Source organism: Dysidea avara, chromosome 11, assembly GCF_963678975.1.
Source record: "Dysidea avara chromosome 11, odDysAvar1.4, whole genome shotgun sequence".
NCBI classification, from domain to species: Eukaryota; Metazoa; Porifera; class Demospongiae; order Dictyoceratida; family Dysideidae; genus Dysidea; species Dysidea avara.
Genome location: NC_089282.1, coordinates 14,937,465 through 14,956,214, shown reverse-complemented (window position 1 = coordinate 14,956,214; position 18,750 = coordinate 14,937,465). Strand labels below are relative to the sequence as shown.

General features: G+C 37.2%; 1 protein-coding gene across 1 annotated transcript in view; it reads left to right on the top strand.

The window, feature by feature from the left end:
* The window catches only part of LOC136238465 (uncharacterized), a 71,400-nt gene that overhangs the window by 47,879 nt on the left and 4,771 nt on the right, over positions 1-18,750 (top strand). The window contains exons 10-12 of the mRNA XM_066028994.1: positions 3,780-4,324; positions 13,493-15,673; positions 16,037-16,076. Coding sequence (XP_065885066.1) covers positions 3,780-4,324; positions 13,493-15,673; positions 16,037-16,076 — 2,766 coding nt within the window. The remainder of the gene's footprint in view (positions 1-3,779; positions 4,325-13,492; positions 15,674-16,036; positions 16,077-18,750) is intronic.

Genomic DNA, 18,750 nt, shown 5'->3' with positions numbered 1-18,750 from the left:
CTTTGTGTTTGTATGAAAAAAAAAAAACTTCCTGTCTTGGGTGATAAGACCAGTTTTCACAGATCCAGTCAAAAATAAGTTTTGTTTTTAAGAAGCGAAGCCTGGCATTCAGGGCCAAAGGATAAAGGAATAACTTGAAAGAAAATCAGTCTGTGTATAGTTTAACCATCATACAGTAGCTCAAACCTTTTGTAATTTTAAAGAATTTTTTCTGAATCACTGCATGGTTAAAGAAATCATAGCGTCAGCTACAGTGTAACACGGTAAAAACAAAGTTAGTGTAAAATCACAGGGTCAAACAACAGTCATTGTGTAGTAAAACATGCACAAATAGCATTGAAAAGTGTTGTCCATTAAGCTCAGGAACCTAAAATAATCACATGATTGAAACTGTGCTAAGTATACTTTTTGGCAAGTCATTTCCTCAACTATTTTAACTATCCTTAACGTAAATGCTGTGGACCATGGCACTTCTTGGATAACAGAGTGCCTACTAAGGCCAGTTCCAACATTCATAATGCATAGTGTTCTTTATATGGAATCAGCAATGAATCCTGAATGTCAAAGCAACCAGAGAGGCCAGGTGGGGACACTTCCCCAACTAAGAAACCCTAAGACAATTCTACTGAATCTTCGCTGTCTACAAACAAGACAAGCGAGAAAAGGTTCAGAATCTACCTGGTGGCAAATGCTCTCACTGTGATGGATATTGTATCACTAAATGCAAAGCACTTCAATGTGATTTGTGCCAAGTCTCCTGGATTCACAGTGAGTGTGAAGGCATCTCAAGTGAATTATAATAAACTAAATGATGGATCTAATAGTGATTGATCAATTCAAGCACAGCCTAGACCTCTTCATGGTAGGCTGAAGATAATGTTGCACCGATAATCAGTTCAATAATCGGTATCGGGCTGATATTGGCTACCAGCCGATTAATCGGTTTTGATTAAATCAAAGCCAATGTTAATCTACACTGCGCTGTGTTGTATAATGATGTGGGGGAGGCTAGACATAAGTTATTTTGCATTTTAATTAAGTTACGTGTTGATGGTTTAGCGGCGACTACAAGCCATGCCCATAGTAAACTGTCAGGTTTTAGGTTTCTATGTACTACCAGCCACTTGTCTCAATTGTATAGCAGTAGTAAAATGTACTTAAAACCTGTTTACCATGAGTAACGTTTACTTGTGGCATACATCTAACTTTACATTTTAGCCTAGAATGAGCTGTATATCAATGGTTATGTTATTACGAGTCATTTAATGATGATAAGGATTAGTGCTAGTGTTATTAGTGTATATCGGATTGGTTATCGCTATCAGCTAATTCTGTTGCTTAATATCAGATATCAGAATAATCGGCTAATTTGATTATTGGTGCAACACTAGCTGAAGGACAAGTGATTGTTGGCCATGTGCTGCAACTGTTGGCAGCTGCAATGCCATGCATGTACATGTTTTGCTACATAGTTTGCTTGATCATCAAGCTTGATATGTTCACCATACCTCAGCTTTTTAAAAGCATCCAGTCAAGATCAAGATCAGCACTTTCAACTCAGTCTGTGATAACACAATCAATAGGTGACTGCAACACACTGCTTGGCAAAGCACTTGGCTTGGCTGACTTAAAATAATTAGTTATATCTCTCATAGTCATTGTGCAACATGAGCTCGAACATACAAGACGACTGTTTTTTGTCTTAATCAACCAAGAAACCATTCAACCAGTATGTGTGATTCATGCAAATTAAATTGTGAAAATTTTGTTTTGGCATGAAACCGTGACAATATAATTGTGAAAATCTTGTTTTAATATGCAACTGAAAATTTCATACCACAATAAATTCCGTGTGTATAGTAGCTTAAGCTCTTGTGTACAAATTTGTCTCTAGTAGAGCTAACATCTATTAATACACTGTTCCAGAGGTGTAGCCAGAGCATCACACAGTAAAACAAATGTTTCTGATAATCTGCTGAAATCACTCTCAAATTAGCTTATCTGTCAAAATTTCCTTGGTGGCATGCCCCCAGACCCCCTTATGCTACTTAGGTATGCCTTCTCTCTACTTAAGTATCATTATGTAGCTAGGCCCTGACATCACAAAATGTCTGGCTACGCCCCTCCAATATTCCAATTGAATATGTATTGTGGTGAAAAGTATTATGACAAGTATAAGGAAAAATTAAGAATTTTAGGTTTGATTAGAGATCATAGAAAAAAAAGTAGGGTATCAAGGAAGGTCACCTACACCTGCAGATGTACGTACTAGTGAACATTTAATCCCTAATTTAGTCTAACCCATGACTGAATTAGGGATCAAATGTTCACTAGTATATCTGCAGGTATAGGCGACCTCCCTTGTTTCCCTACTTTTTTATGATCCCTTAAATTCATAATTTTCCTTGTACTTGTTTGTTTTCTATTTTGTAACATTATTATGAGTGGTGAACCCATGCATACCACATCAAAAGAAAGGATGGCACCAGAGTCGATGTCTTCATCTGAATGTGCACCTCACCTATCCATTACTGACTCGAAAGTGAAGTGGGCATTATGCCTCGGTTTCACCTATTTGCAGCCCGTTACACAGTGTTACAAATGAAGAACTGTATTGGAAGCACCTCTGCAATCAATCCAGTCACCACAAAAAATATGGATGATTCCCATTTACAAATATAGGAAGCCATGCATTGTGCTACCACGAATCAACACCTTGGGCTGTCAGCAAAAAGAAATGGGACACAAAGGAGGACAATGATGCATACATTGTATGTGCTGTGGTATGCCAAAAGGCAGGCAGGCAGGCAGGCAGGCAGGCAGGCAGGCAGGCAGGCAGGCAGGCAGGCAGGCAGGCAGGCAGGCAGGCAGGCAGGCAGGCAGGCAGGCAGGCAGGCAGGCAGGCAGTAGAAAGTTCCGTTGAATAATTTTTTAAAAATTCTGTAGCAACTTGATGGAAACGTTTCAGGTCAATTTGAAGACACTTTTGGGCTTGGTTTTACCCAACCAATACTGTCATGTCGTTGTGAGGAAAAATCGTGGCAGGTTTTTGGGTTACATTATATCACGGATCGCCCCCACTCCTTTGATGTCCCTACTATACAGTACTACCGTACTGTATGATATACACCGTATTTACTTAATCTGTGCCGCACCCTCGAATAGTACTGCGGTTTGGTAGTATTCACAGTGTTTTATTCCAGTTTCTGAAATAGCTATTATACCACACCCTCAAATATACTGCACTATACTTTTGTAAATACTCATTACTAGTGCTCTTATACTTATAGTATTCATATCCATCATGATTTAAGTAAGGCATTGTCCTGGTAAACTTGAATGGCTGCCACATAATTGAAATTCCAGATATTAGTTAGTAAAACATGGTGCATAACGTTTGCTACAATGACTTGGATGAAAGAAATTTCTTGTATAGATTAAGTAAGTAGCAATGTGCTGTGAATGTATAGAATAGCTTGTAATGGCAGGTTTATAATAGTAGCAATTCACCCTCAAATAATACTGCAGAGCGGCACTAATTAAAGTGCTTTGTTCTTATTTTTTGGCTAATACATAATAGTACCTTATGGTACAAATCAAAACAGTGATTAAGCAATTTTTTGTATGGTTACATAAAACTATTTTCCTTTTAAGATTAATCAGTTAATTAATTACCCATGCAGTCTTCTACTGTACATTTTCCAAATTATTGTTAGTAATTGATGTATATGCTGCAATTGCATAACATTATGTATAATGTGTTTGTTTTTTATGTATAGAATTTTCCAACAACTTTCACATTGCTAATATGATACGGCATTTTGAAGTTTTGACACAATACTTTGTGACTGTGCTATCACTATACTCAAACACTGATACTGTTATAGAACATTGCAGAGTATACTGTAATGAACATTGGGATGATGAAAATATCAACTTACTTCTCAGTAGTACTGTTAAGTCACATACCATTTTATTTGATGCACTCAAGACATCTGTATGTTATAATTTTTTAAATCCAGGATTACTAAAATATCTAGCTACCAAGTGTGTACCAATAACGCAGTTAAGTACACAAGTGACAGAATATGAAGAGACTTATAATGATGTAAAATTGCGGGACATACCATTTATTAGAGAAATCAAAGTTACTGGAGCTAATATACCAGAACAAGATCATGCATTATTAGTTTCTGCTATACTGGAACATGGAATTACTATTGGACAAGTACAGGAAATGTGCATACCAAGATACTCAAGGTTGTACAAAATTGTTACACTAGATTTTGGTATACATTTACCAGATATCTATCATTCTATTAAGGTAAACTGTTGTAGTAGTAATAACCACTCTACTTAGTTAATAAGTGTGCGTGTAATTGATACATACTCTGCTGTCATAAGACTTGTTAATATTTTCACACTGTTTGGTGTCCCATGCACATCATACAGTACAATAGTACTGTATAGTAAGGACCACAAAGGAGTAGGCGTGGCCCACGAAATAACATTACCCAAAAACCAGCCTCAATTTTCCCTGACGACGATGAAGCAGTATTGGTTAGGTAAAAAACTAAGCCCAAACAAGCTTTTAGATTGACCTGGAACACTTTCAGCAAGTAGTTACGGAATTTTTTTTTTTTTAATTATTTAACAGAATTTTCTAGTGACTGACTGAATAACTGATTGATGCCTTCAGACAAGCGTTACTTGATAACGGCTAAGGCTACAGGTTTGATTTTTGACTGTTTGTTGCTTCGGCCCGAGATGTACCTTTTAGCATACCGCAGTACGTACAATGCATTCTTCATTAACTTACCAGTGTCCTCCTTTGTGTCCCATTCATCTTTGCTGACAGCGAAAAGTGTCAACTTGGCAGTAGCACGTGATGACTTCCCTTCGTAATGGAAATCATCCATATTTTTCATAGTGGCTATTTTGATTGCAGAGGTGCTTTTCGAACAGTTCTTGATTCGTATTGCTGTGTAACCGGTTGAACAAAGCCAACAACAAAGCATAATAGATACTTCACTTTTCAGACAATAATTGATATAGCTGGGATGTGTAGCGCATAGCTGGGGTGTGCAGCACCATTTCAGATGTGGTATGTGTGGGTTTGCCAGTCATAATAATTATTTACATAAAATGTTAATAAACAAGTACACAAAAACATTTGGAATTTTCAACTAGAGTAGGGACCATAGCACATCGATAAAAAGTACTGAGCACAGTAGGGATATAACAGGTCTTATTGATTTACTGTGATTTAATATCGTGCACTACTCCTGCTTGTTTCAGTACTTTTTATCGATGTGCTATGGTCCCTACCCTAGTTGAAAATTCCAAATTTTGAAGGTTATTGCATCTATACAACGATTTTCGGCTGATTCCTATAAGTGGTTTGCCTAGTAGGCATGGCAGTTAACAAAACATAATCACATGATTGTTACACACTGTTGGTTTTTGTATTGTATCTTCATGGTCGTATTGTCGATTTCTTTCAAACTACCAAAAGGCACTCCTACGATGGTTAATCGTTAATCTAACTACAAACCAACTGATCTCTCAAAGTGGTTTACCCTGCAGGCATGACAGAAGTATAATCTAATTTTATGCAAATAATTGGTCATGACTCCATGATATTGATTGGATTTTCACCAACATTGGTACTGAGATTAGCTTTAATAATCCCTAATTTCAGCTAGACTGGAGCACATGTTTGTGTTTTATGGCATATTTTGTAAACTGTATGAAAAAAGAAGAAATAAATGGAGGAAACTTTGGCCACTTGTATCTTTTCAAGTTTGGTATGTGTACTCACCTACCACATCTCTACAGCAAAATATTAATTGGTTCTAATCAGTTAGGGATCACGGAGCTACATATGTGTGAAAATCAAGTTTTTTCTTCCTATCAATATACCCACAATGTAGTGCACCAAATTTTTGGGCTGCACGACACACTACTATGTGTCTTGATAGCTATACAAACCATATATGTATGCTCTGGACAATAGCTATCATACAGTTCTTGTTATTGAGATAAAAATGTTTCAAGTTTCTTAATTTCATTATTATACTAATTTTTGTAAACATGTCATTTTCACGTGCACACATTGTCAAGTTCTTGCAGTTGATATACAGTGTGTATTATAAAGCTGAAAAATGTCTATCTGTCCATCTTGCATTGCTTTGGCGTACGACGATTATCTCGCCTACTACTGTATGTATCAGTGTGGATTTTGCATCAAACAAAGCGCTCATTCTCTAAGAATTGTCTCACTTTCAAATGAAGCTTCTGACTGCCGTCGTTCATTGTTTACAGCATGTTACATGTGAGGGTGTAGAGCAAAACTCACCCGAATTCTTTTGATAAACCACATGCAAGCCGCAAGTAAACACCTATTCCATCCAACTTACATAAACAACTTTTTAAAGACACTGTAAGCATAAATCTATGTGGTAGAGCATGAAACTTAAAACTGACAGGGTGTGTGAGTTCAAATCCTAATTTTTTATTTTTGCCAAACCTTTATTTCCTCCAACAACCTTTTTTGTTACAACTTTTTTTTTCCTGCAACAACCTTTTCTGTTGCAATTTTTTTCATTTTGGCAGCCTTTTTGGTAACAGCTTTTTCTATTTTCGTGCAATAAGAAAAAATAATACAGTGGAACCTGTTAATCAGGACACTTGAAAATGAGGATACCTGCACAATTGGACACTTGATAATGGCCCTAAAATATCCCTTAGCATGTATACTGACCTGAAAAATCAGGACACCATGATAATTAGAGCACTTTTGGTCAGTCCCAAAGTATCCTTAACACACAAGTTTCACTGTAGAGTGGGAAAAAACATAGTTCTTACCACATTATTTAACTCTTGATAATAGTTAGTAGTAGCTTACTCTACTGTATGAAGGTGATGCCAATAGGTATAGGTTGTAGTGTAGTAAAGGGAACAGAAGGGAGTGTAGTATTGTTAACATACAAAACTCAGCCTGAACCATTACAGGTACTGTACTAACACCACATAATATGCATGTATAGTTTGTGCCTGTGTGGTAGATATATAGGTAGGCACAATATTACAGTTGTCTTTACTTATGTAGCTACACAGCTTTGCTGTTTAAAATTACCTGTATGCATGCTCACATCATTTCAGTGTACTTGCAGGATAGCCTCATGTTACATTCACGTATATGCAACATAGCTACATGAACTTTGATGCTTGGTTTCCATTACACTATGTGGAGATGATCCAGCTTAGTGCCCAATATAAATGACAAGTTCTGCATTGTAGGGAAGATACCAATGCTACAGTATTAAAGTGCAAATTAATGTGTCAATACAATTATTATCAAATGATGCTACATGTGTAGCCTGCATAATAGGACAGGTACCACTAGAACCGTGCACATCATTCACACTTGTGTGTTATAGCATACACGTTACTACAGTCTCCTTAGCTTAGCTACTGCAATTCTGCAGGTTCAGGAGTACCTGCATGCTTCCCATCGTTCAGTATACTTTGCAAGATAGTGGTATAAGGCTCATTTAAAGGTGATGTCACCATGCATGCTGCAGGGCATGAATGGCACTGATGTATAAAACTGAAAAAGTGGTCCAACTGTCTACATTCTGTGAGATCAGACAGCTATCTTGCCAGTAGGGTTGGGCGATATACCGGTATGACGGTATGACGGTAACAAGGCGATATTACAGCTGGCAATAACCAGTACCGCCTTGTTTTTGAAAAACCGCCATACTGGTATAAACGGTTATTGCGATATCATAGCGAGAATACAGTTGCAACTACACACTTACACATGTTAACAACGCCATATTGTACTTGTCAAGTAGTATTTCAGCCTCCTTGTACTAGCACACAAGCCTAACTCATGCTCTACTACACGAAGCGACGCACTAATTATTAGAATACATGCGAGGCGAGGCACGTGTACTGGATGCAGCACTACTGTAATTGTGGGATAAAAATTCTGGCTTTACATTAGTAAGCCTTAGTAAATTATCTGCTTGCTATATACATAGAAATTAGCTATGCCTCCTTCAAATTTATATGCACTCCATGCTCTATAAGGTAGGCTGGTATTTCCAAACTCCTTGTGGTTGTGCTAGCTGGTAAACAAAGTGCACCCATGCAAATATACTGTGTAAATGGTTTTGAGTGTACTTGCTATAGTTCATTTCAATACCGTGATATTTGTAATAATTGTGATATAAGCTCCACAATAACCGTGGGAGGAAATTTTCAATTTCGCCCAACCCTACTTGCCAGCTACTACACATATTAATGTGTTCATTGTTGCAAGCAAAGTACTCATCTGGCTTCACCAATTTTGTTAAAACGACGTTTACAACTGCTACAGTTTTCCCTCTACGATACATTGAATGCATGCAAGGATGTAGAATAAAACTGATTGAAATTCTTTGTGTAAACCTCATAGTGAATTGCATGTGAACACCTGGGCCATTCAACTCATGTGTGCCTTTATAAGTAGCTTTTACTAACATTAAAACAGTGTGTGATGTATATAGCTTAGTGGTTGGAGCAAGCATTTTGTTATTATGAGGTGGAGAGTTTGAGCCCTTGATTCCACAGTAATGTTTTTTTCCACTTTTGCTATCTTTTGGTTACAACTTTTACTGTTTGTTTGTATATACCTTTACGTGCTAACCTTTCTTCTTGTTTTCATGGTGCAATTTTTTTTTTTTTTTTTTTACTGTTGTGCAATACCTTTTTCATGTTACCTTTTCTCTCACTTACTTTTCTTTCTTATCTTTAGTGTCTTAATCAGTGGCGGCAGAAGGTGGGAGCTAGAGGGGCTGAAGCTCCCCCCCCCCCCCAACTTTCAGATGAAAGGGGCAAAGCTCCTCCAATAATTACCTTGTGTGACATTACAAGTGTATCACATGATTCAATATCGTCGTGGCTTCAAAACTGGCAGCTATGTATCATATAGTGGAAGGATTCATTATACATGATGTTGTACCTGAAAGATTTTAATTGACAATACTTTTGCAAAAGGTCCACCATATTCAATCTTGTAGTATGTATTTTTCAAAAATTTCTTGGGGATATGTCCCTACATTCCCATTAAGGGAGTATGCTTTGCACACTGTTGTAATCACTACAACCATGAATAAGCCTCCAGCCTCCATCCTCCACATGTGTCAGCTCAAAATTTTTGAGCCCCTTCCCCCAACTTTTCCACCTTCCTACACCTCTGTCACTGTTAGTGTTTTACTTACAATCACCAAAAGTAAATGACAGCTTACCGCAATCTTTAAGGAAGTTGTGCTATACACATGCACTTGGTAGAAAATTTAATGTTGAGCATTTTACTTACCGGTATCGAAGGTGTGGGCATGGCCTGTGATATGATATAATTCAAAATCCTACCTCGATTTTTCCTCACAACAACATGACAGTATTGGTTGGGTAAAATCAAGCCCAAAAGTATCTTCAGATCGACCCGAAACGTTTCCGTCAAGTTGCTACAGATTTTTTTTTTTAATTATTGAACGGAATTTTCTGCCTGCCTGCCTGCCTGCCTGCCTGCCTGCCTGCCTGCCTGCCTGCCTGCCTGCCTGCCTGCCTGCCTGCCTGCCTGCCTGCCTGCCTGCCTGCCTGCCTGCCTGCCTGCCTGCCTGCCTGCCTGCCTGCCTGCCTGCCTGCCTGCCTGCCTGCCTGCCTGCCTGCCTGCCTGCCTGCCTGCCTGCCTGCCTGCCTGCCTGCCTAATACTTTCAGTCAAGTGTGATGGAAAACTGGCTACAGCTACAGCCCTAATTCGTTTGCAGAAATGTTTCTATTTTGCTTAAGAAAAAACCTTTTGGTATATTGATAATCATACAATGCTTGCGCTTCTTTACCATGGCCATCAGTCAAGGTTCTACCACTGAATGCTAATTGACTACAGTACGGCTTCCATCTACCTGTGTATATTGCATCAAACTATTCGAATACACGTGGTTGTTACACCAGACTATTTGAAGACACATGGCTAGCTGTTGATATTGATCAGTGAGAGCAAGTCGTGGCGAACTAGTAATGTGTAAGTCTGTAAATTTAGTTTTGTAACAATGTTAAAACCGAGTCAGTCCCACTTTACAGATTATCTGGGTCTGACCCCATGTGCTAAATTAATTAGTGTAACGATGTGGACGTGTAGTAGTAACACATCATAACGTAGCCCTGCTTCTTTCATGAGCCATGCCCACTTATGTAAATTACTGTCTGTAGATATATGATAGCTACACCCATTCATCAGTCTGTAGGTATGCATGAGTCCACGTCCATTATTACCTGCAGGCTTATGTAGAGCCACGCCCACTGATCAGTTGTTATTGTATGAGTCAAATAGTACTGTGATTAACTCTATAATTATAATATTGTGACTGGTTTTGTGAAAAGCAGGCTATTTATTGGTCATGAGCTTGCAAAAAAACCTCACAAACAAGTATAAGGAAAAATTAGGAATTTTAAATTAGAGTAGGGACAGTGTATAGTGCTACGATAAAAAGTACTGAAACAAGCTGGATCAGAGTAGTACATATTGTCCAAATACTGTAAAACAATAAGAAGTGAATATCCCTACTGTACATACATTGAGTGTAGCACAGTAGGGATATTCACTTCTTATTGTTTTACAGTATTTGGACATTACGTACTACTCTGATCCAGCTTGTTTCAGTACTTTGTATTGCAGCACTATACACTGTCCCTACTCTAATTTAAAATTCCTAATTTTGTATAACATGTACAATTTGAGCTGAGCCCTTAGAAAATAGCGAAAAAGAAAGCATACTGCAACTATAGAGATATGCATGCCTTAATGCAATGTTCTGCATGCAGGACATGCCCAGGTACCAGTGACAATCTATCACCTACTTGAATGCATAGTCTACTCACTAGGAAAAGTTTTACATCTAAGGGCAGGCATCAAACAGCAACACTTTTTAGTGCTTTTGTACTTACAATGTTCTTTTCAAAACATCGATGTTTTTCTGTTATGAGTTCTTTCACTTGTGCTTCTCTAGTTGTGCATGTACCTTTTTCAAAGCCCCAACACTTTTTGTGTTTTTGCACTTTCAATAATCTTAGTGTCACCGGCACTGTCAATAGCTGTTCCCATATGCATACAAGACATTGTTACAGTATTACACATTTTGGATAGTGCCTACCAATCACTTCAGTATAAAGTGTAACTTACGAAGTGTATATTTAGCCAGTCACTGGTTGTGGTGCACATATTTATTTAGCCAGTGATTTGTTGTACGAAAATTAGGAATTTCTTCTATGGTTAAGAAACAAGTTTGTAGAATTAGGAACAGCACTCCTAGGATTGGAAACAGTGCTCCTAGGATTAGGAACAGTACTCCTAGGATTAGGATCAGTGCTTCTAGGGTTAGGAGGATGAGTAATTGCATCGTTTGTAACTGTTAGGTTATCAGTTACAGGTTTTTGCAATTGAATTCGGCGACTTTGCAATTGAATTCGTCCCGTTTGCAATTGAATTCGTCCCGTTTGCAATTGAATTCGTCCCGTTTGCAATTGAGTTCGTCGCTTTTGCAATTGAATTCGTCCCGTTTGCAATTGAATTCGTCGGTTTTGCAATTGAGTTCGTCGCTTTTGCAATTGAATTCATCCCGTTTGCAATTGAATTTGTCGCTTTTGCAATTGAATTCGTCGCTTTTGCAGTTAAATTCGTCCGTAACAAGAATGGCAGCTGGAGTAAACACGAAAACATGATGTAGCAGTTGCTACAAGAACTTGTTCAAGTACAACGGTAGTAAACAACTCTTTATAAGGCAATAATTCTTCCTCTATAGCCTATCCAGCAACATTCCAAACTCTACTACGCCAATCGCGATGGGTGTGGTCACTCACGAGCAAGTTAATTAACTTGTCAGACAGCTATCAACTTCGCGTACTACCAGCTCCAATTACTTTCTAGTATCTCAAGTGTAACTCTCCAAGGCATAAATAGTTCATCTCTTAATGAACGGGTTGGTTTCTTGGAGCCGTTTTGTTCATGATGAATTGTAATGCAAACGCGACGAATTCTATTGCAAAACCGACTAATTCAACTGCAAAACCGACGAATTCAATTGCAAACGGGACGAATTCAATTGCAAACGCGACGAATTCAATTGCAAACGGGACGAATTCAATTGCAATACCGACGAATTCAATTGCAAACGGGACGAATTCAATCACAAAGGCGACGAATTCAATTGCAAAAACCTGTAATAGGGTATGGGTTTGATATATAGCATTTTAGTAATGCAAAAACAAGAGGAGTTGGCAGCAAGCAGCAGTGATACAGTGGTAGGGCATGATGCTCCACACCTAGAAGTTGATGGTTCCAACTCTGGTTTCGCCACCTTTTATATTTTCTTATGCATTCTCTTGTATTGATAAGTTTTTTTAATTGCAATGACTGGCTAAGTATCAACAGCCTATAACTTAACTATTGGGTCATACATGTATGGGCCAAGTTATGAGTTTCTTTTCATGTGACAGTTGTGTAACTTTGCTGCACATTTTCTCTCATTGTACATGCATGTGTGCACTTTTTCTTTTAGCATTTGTACCTGCAGTGAATTTTATATCATTAAAGTATAGGCAGGATACAGCTGTACAAGTGTATGAGAACACAAAAGTACACCTATACCATTTAGTTGAGCAGAATATAAATAGGCAGTATAGAATAATATATGCCATTCCAAAAACCATGCACATAGCCATTGTGAATAAGTGTTAGATTCTTACCATATGCATCTACAAAATTTAATAAGAAGTTATTGATAGCTGGGATATTTGCTTGTACCTGCATGGTAAACACACATAGTTGTGTGCAATTCTACAATTACATTAACTTAGCTATACGCAGTTTCTGCTGTTTAACTTACATGCACACTCACATCATTTCAAGATGCTAGTAGGATAGTGTAAGGCTCACACCTTTAAATGTGACATCATCATGTATGCTGTGTGCATAGATACCACTGATGTTTCAAGTTAGTATCTCGGTTATTGTATATAGGATTTTTTGTTAATTTGAAGGTAGTCTTGCACATAGGCGAAGTACCGATGCTATAATGTGTGTAATTATGCATATTGTATTTAGCTGGAGAACTTTTAAATGTTTGCCAAATTCAGATTGTAAATAACTTCGTGTATATACATACCACATGCATACACTTGATAAATTAATTACATTCTTCTACTGCAAATGTGTGGTTGTCGCTTCATCTGTTGGGCTCACTGATTGACAACTTTAAAATCACAGATACATGTGGTTTTCATTATATATGGCAATCCAGCTATCACAGCAAAGTCTTTAAGAAATGTATCATAACTAATATTATAGAAAGGCATTCATATAATTCCAACAGTGCCAAGTAGACATGTTTGAAATCTGTTATATAAATTATTAGTATGCACTATAGTGTGCTATTTTTTTAGGATGACGAAACATTCTTAAACAAAGCAAAGCAGGAGAATCAGGTTATAAACTTTCAACATATCAAGATCCTTTTAACGGGTTCAGCAGCAGCTGGTAAAACAAGTTTCTGTCGTTTACTTTTTCGATCTAAATTTTCAAGTGAGTACAGCAGTACTGAAGTAATGGAAAGCAAGCAAGCCATGTCTGTTGTAAACTTCAGTATGTTAACAGATAAGAAGGAAGAAGAAATAGTTTGGCTTAAGCTTGATCCAAAACATCAAATTACTCATTTCAAATCATTACTTACATCCCGCTTGTTTCATTGCACTGATTCACAAGAACCTTTAGAAACACTGCTGCCTCAAGAAGCAACAGAAATGCCAATTCAGGAAAGACCAATAGTACAAATGGAAATAGCAACAGAAACACAAATGCAAGAAACAATGATTACACAATCTCAGGAAGCAACAGTTACACTACCTCAAGAAACAATAGAAACACAATACACCTTACCAATCCATCTTGAAGCTTCTTCAGTCAATTTAAATAGTACACCTGAAGTTATTGATTTAGCTAATGAATCACGAACTGATGTAGTCAGTAAGATTTTATTAAGTGAATCACTCCCTGAAAGCTTTGCAATGCACAAAAATGAAACAGTTAAACTAATTACGGTTATAGACAGTGGAGGTCAACCTGAGTACATTCATATGTTACCTGCCATCAACAATTGTCCTACTATTAACTTTGTTGTTCATGACATGACTAAAAAGCTTGATGATCCAGTGATAGTACATTACAATAGTGAACACAATAGAAACTTTATTGACTATCCTTTGCATTACTCCAATTTGGACATGATTGGACTTCTCATGTCTTTAACAACTGATTCTCTAGAACAACCTACCAAACAAACTACACGTGTAACTGCTCCTCCCAAGTCTTATGTTGGGTTTGTGGGTACCCACAAAGACAAATTAGAAAAAAGAGCCCGCAAAAGAACTATTGCAGCAATTAATGATAGATTGGCTTGTATGATTAAAGAAAGAAATTGCAAGTTTGCAGTGTTGCCTGCAGATGACAATCAAGTTCTTTATCCAGTGGACAACACTACTGCTGGTAATGATAAAAGTGAAGACTTTGTTATCAAACAGCTGCGTGAAAAAGTTGAAACCTTTATGGATGAGCAAGTAAAGGCAAATACAATGAGCAATCAATTACCAATCAGATGGATGATCATAGAACTTGAATTGCAGCAGTTACAACAAGTATCTAATGTGAATTACATCACTTTTCAACAGTACAAGACAATATCCACTGAGAAAGCATCAATGGTAGAGGAAGAAGTTGAAGAGTCTTTACAGTATTTTGACTTCTTAGGTGTATTGTTGTGTTTTAAAGAAGTACTCAATTTGAGCAATTACATATTCATCAATCACCAATGGTTGTTTGATAAACTAGCAATGATTATGCATCTGTCTCCTGAAGACATCGATTTTCGTGATCACAAATTCAAAGACCTGTTTATAAATCAAAGATTATTGGCTAAATATGAATTACGTTTAATGGGATGGAAAAGTGAACTACCTCCACAGTACTTTTTCGATCTCTTAGATTATCTAAAAGTCATTGCTACTGTGAGACTAAATGACACAGAGTATTATTACATGCCATGTATCCTCTCCAGTACAGCACAATATGTTGACAAGTATCGATTTCTTCAAAGTGAGCCATTATTAGTTCAGTTCTCATCAGGATTTCTTCCAAGAGGTTTCTTTTGCTCACTTGTTGTTCATCTACTACAAGACCTGCCAGATGGATGGGATCACCAGTTATGTGACACTAAACATTTTAGTAATGTGGCAACGTTTAGTTTACCAGATAACTCATATTTGCGTTTACATGATAAAATATCTTACCTTGAAGTTCAAGTAAGACATTATGAAGGGTATGCTAACATATCCTATCATCCAAAATTGTTTCCAGTCCTATGTGATTACTTTTACAATGTTTGTACAAAACTGAATTTCAATCCTGAAAAACTCCAGTATGGTTTTTTGTGTCATGATGGTAAAAGTGATGATGACCACATTGCAGTTGTGAAGTTTTTAAAGAGTCCACTACCAAATGAGGTGACGTGTTGCAGGAAATGTCCTCACCGGACAAAGTTAGGAAAGCTTCATAAAATTTGGTTTGAACAAGTAAGTGATTACTATAACTTCACTCACTGTTGTACCTTTCATTCTTCCAACTACATATTTACACATGCAGTTATGCACCTTACTGCTAAACAGCATGATTTGCATGAACTAGTGCAAGTTTTTAGCCATGGAAAAATATTCACTGATTAAGCATTTAATATTTTGTGAAGTAATAAAGTTTTCTGGTTGTCAGCGCATTCTATTTTACACTAATGCTGCTACCTGGCACCATGCATCTGATTTTCAAGCTTCCTTTAGTTTTGATCCATGCCCTTGTGTATATACAAAAGTCCAATGGTGTTCAAAATATTAGAAGATATATATGATTTGTTTGCATGTTGATATCTATTTACATGTGTGTAGCAAACTGCTGATCAATTACTACCTATCCTGGAATTATCAGGTATGTATGCTACTATAAGTAGGATGTCATGTTCAAATAATTATTTAGAATCAAACTATATTAACACAAATCCAGTCAGTGTTATTATAGGTCAAGAAAGTGATTAAAATTTGCTACATGACCATATGCTCTAAAACAGTGTCTACATACTGCATATATAGTTCATCTTTGTGGACTGTAGCGTACTTGATCCATGAAGGAAATGATTATTAGCTATATAAGGGTAAACTTCCTTATTATAGCTGGCTAAATTTGTACAGAGTGCTGTTTTTCCTAGTAGTGCAGAGAATAGCTTCATACATTCTTGCATAAGTATTTGTACCATATGAAGTGATTGATTTGCATTGCTTATGCATGAATTCATCTTCTGTCTTTTACCAGTGACTGAATATACTTGTGCTCTCAAATGGTAATAACCATGTATGCATTACTTGCAAGGCCCAAAAATTATGTTATTCTCTTTTAGCTGCCTGTCTTATTGGTCATGTAAAAATGAATCCACACAAAAACAGCCAAGCTGTGAAAAAATGATGCGGCCTTAAAATGCCTGGGTGAAAAAAGTTGTGAAATCAAAGGTGGCGGCCAAGAAATGGCTGCAATGATGTTAATGCTAATAAATTTTAACAATGCACACAGCCATTATTAAAATTTTTAGCATTAACATCATTGCAGCCATTTCTTGGCCGCCACCTTTGATTTCACAACTTTTTTCACCCAGGCATTTTAACCCTTAAACACGCAAAGGCCATTATAGTGGCCCTCACGCATGGCAGTAAACAAAGCGCTGTAACTTCCGAACCATTGTCCCTATGGCTACGCAACTGCCATCATTTAATTCGTGATGTAATAGCGAATGAAATGATATGTAGGGTTTTACCCTACACTGAAACATAGGGCCAAAACTCGCCATGAAACTAACTTTTTACGAAATGAACACGTAAAACTGTTTACATACCTTTGGAAAAAGACTTGTATCTCCTTCCCAGTTCATTCTGTTGTTCTGCAATAAACGCCGATCGATTCGCCATTCAATTATGCCTCAGGCCATATATGGGTCACGTGACTCAGCCAATTACAAATATGGCTGCCACCAGAAGGAATACGAAATCGCGAAAAGTTAAGACGCTGTTCTTCATCGCTTCATAACAAGTGAGCGCCTGTTGTTACAGTGGTTATTTAAACTTCCCCTGATAGCCTATTGAATAAATTTTCTGTTTATATAAGGTGTTAGGCTAATTCAGTTTAGCAAACTCTCACCACTTTCAATATAAAACCAATTTTGGTAAACACGCATTTCTCAAAACCTGCGTGCGCGTTTAAAGGTTAAGGCCGCACCATTTTTTCACAGCTTGGCTGTTTTTGTGTGGATTTCACTCCTTTTTGTACTTTATAAGGCCCCAAAACCAGCCTATGGCTGACTTTGAGGTTTGTTTTTACTCACATTTCTTCTTTTGTATGTAGATACAATGATGATTATTGAAGACAGACTTATAAATGCATTTCATTGCATGATTTAATTCAATATTTGATAATATTATTGTAATACTCTAATAGAGTGCACATTTTTTGAGGACTTCTAATAGAACATACTCGGAATGTTCTAGAACAATCTAATACTTCTATTGGTAGATCTATGAAATTACAAACGTTTGATTATAAGAAGATTTCAACTAGAAATTTCATTTATAAAGCAGAAATTAAGTGAGGTAATCAGTCAAGGTAGCAGCGGTTCAGTGGTTAAGGATGCAGGTGTTAGGTATGGAGATCCCTGGTTCGAACTGTGGTAAGTTTTTTTCGACATTTTTTGCACACCTTTTTTACCCCGTGGTGACTGCTCTATTAGAGTATCTCCATCCCGCGATTTTACACTTTGCTTTATAACTTTGTCGCTGTAACCCTATTGCTATTCAAACTATCAAAAGGCACTGCTACGATGATCAGCCTATCTACACACCAATTTTCAAGTTATTTCTATACTTGGTTTACCCTGTAGCTGTGACAGAAGTTTGATCTATTTTTACGTGAATAAACGTCCATAACTCCTTGAATATTACTCAGATTTACAACAAACTTGGTACGTGAATCCATCGTTATACGTTCTTCATTTGTACCAAAGATCGAGGCAATCGAGTTACACGTTTGCATTTTATAGCAATTTTTGCAAAGTGTGCGAAAATAAATTGAAGCCGCATAAGAAGAAGAAAAAAATGAAGAAATTAAAATGAAATTTTGGACGCCCATATCTCGCAAATGGCTGTTGCGAATTTAATCAAATTTGCTGTGTGGCGTACCCTACCTGGGGGACAGCTATAATGCAAAAATAGTGTGCTTTGGAGAAGCACACTATTCACAACTCAAAGTGCATATAGGCACTATAGATTGTCCATGCACCCTTATATTGGCTATTTTTCTACCACCTTTTCTAGCTGTTATCCCGTAGTAACAGTTAATGGCTTAGCTTGGTTGTTGTTTGTTAAAGTGGAAAGAAAGTTAATTGTGTCATCTTATTTTACTCAATTCCAAGCCACCTACATGTGGATATTTTTTGAGGCTGTATATATGTTGACTACTGGCTTTATCTTCCATAATAATTTTGCTCACCCACTGCTCCATGGAGTGAGTGGTACAACACCACTGACACAACTATCTAAAGTAGCGAAGCATATATGTGACT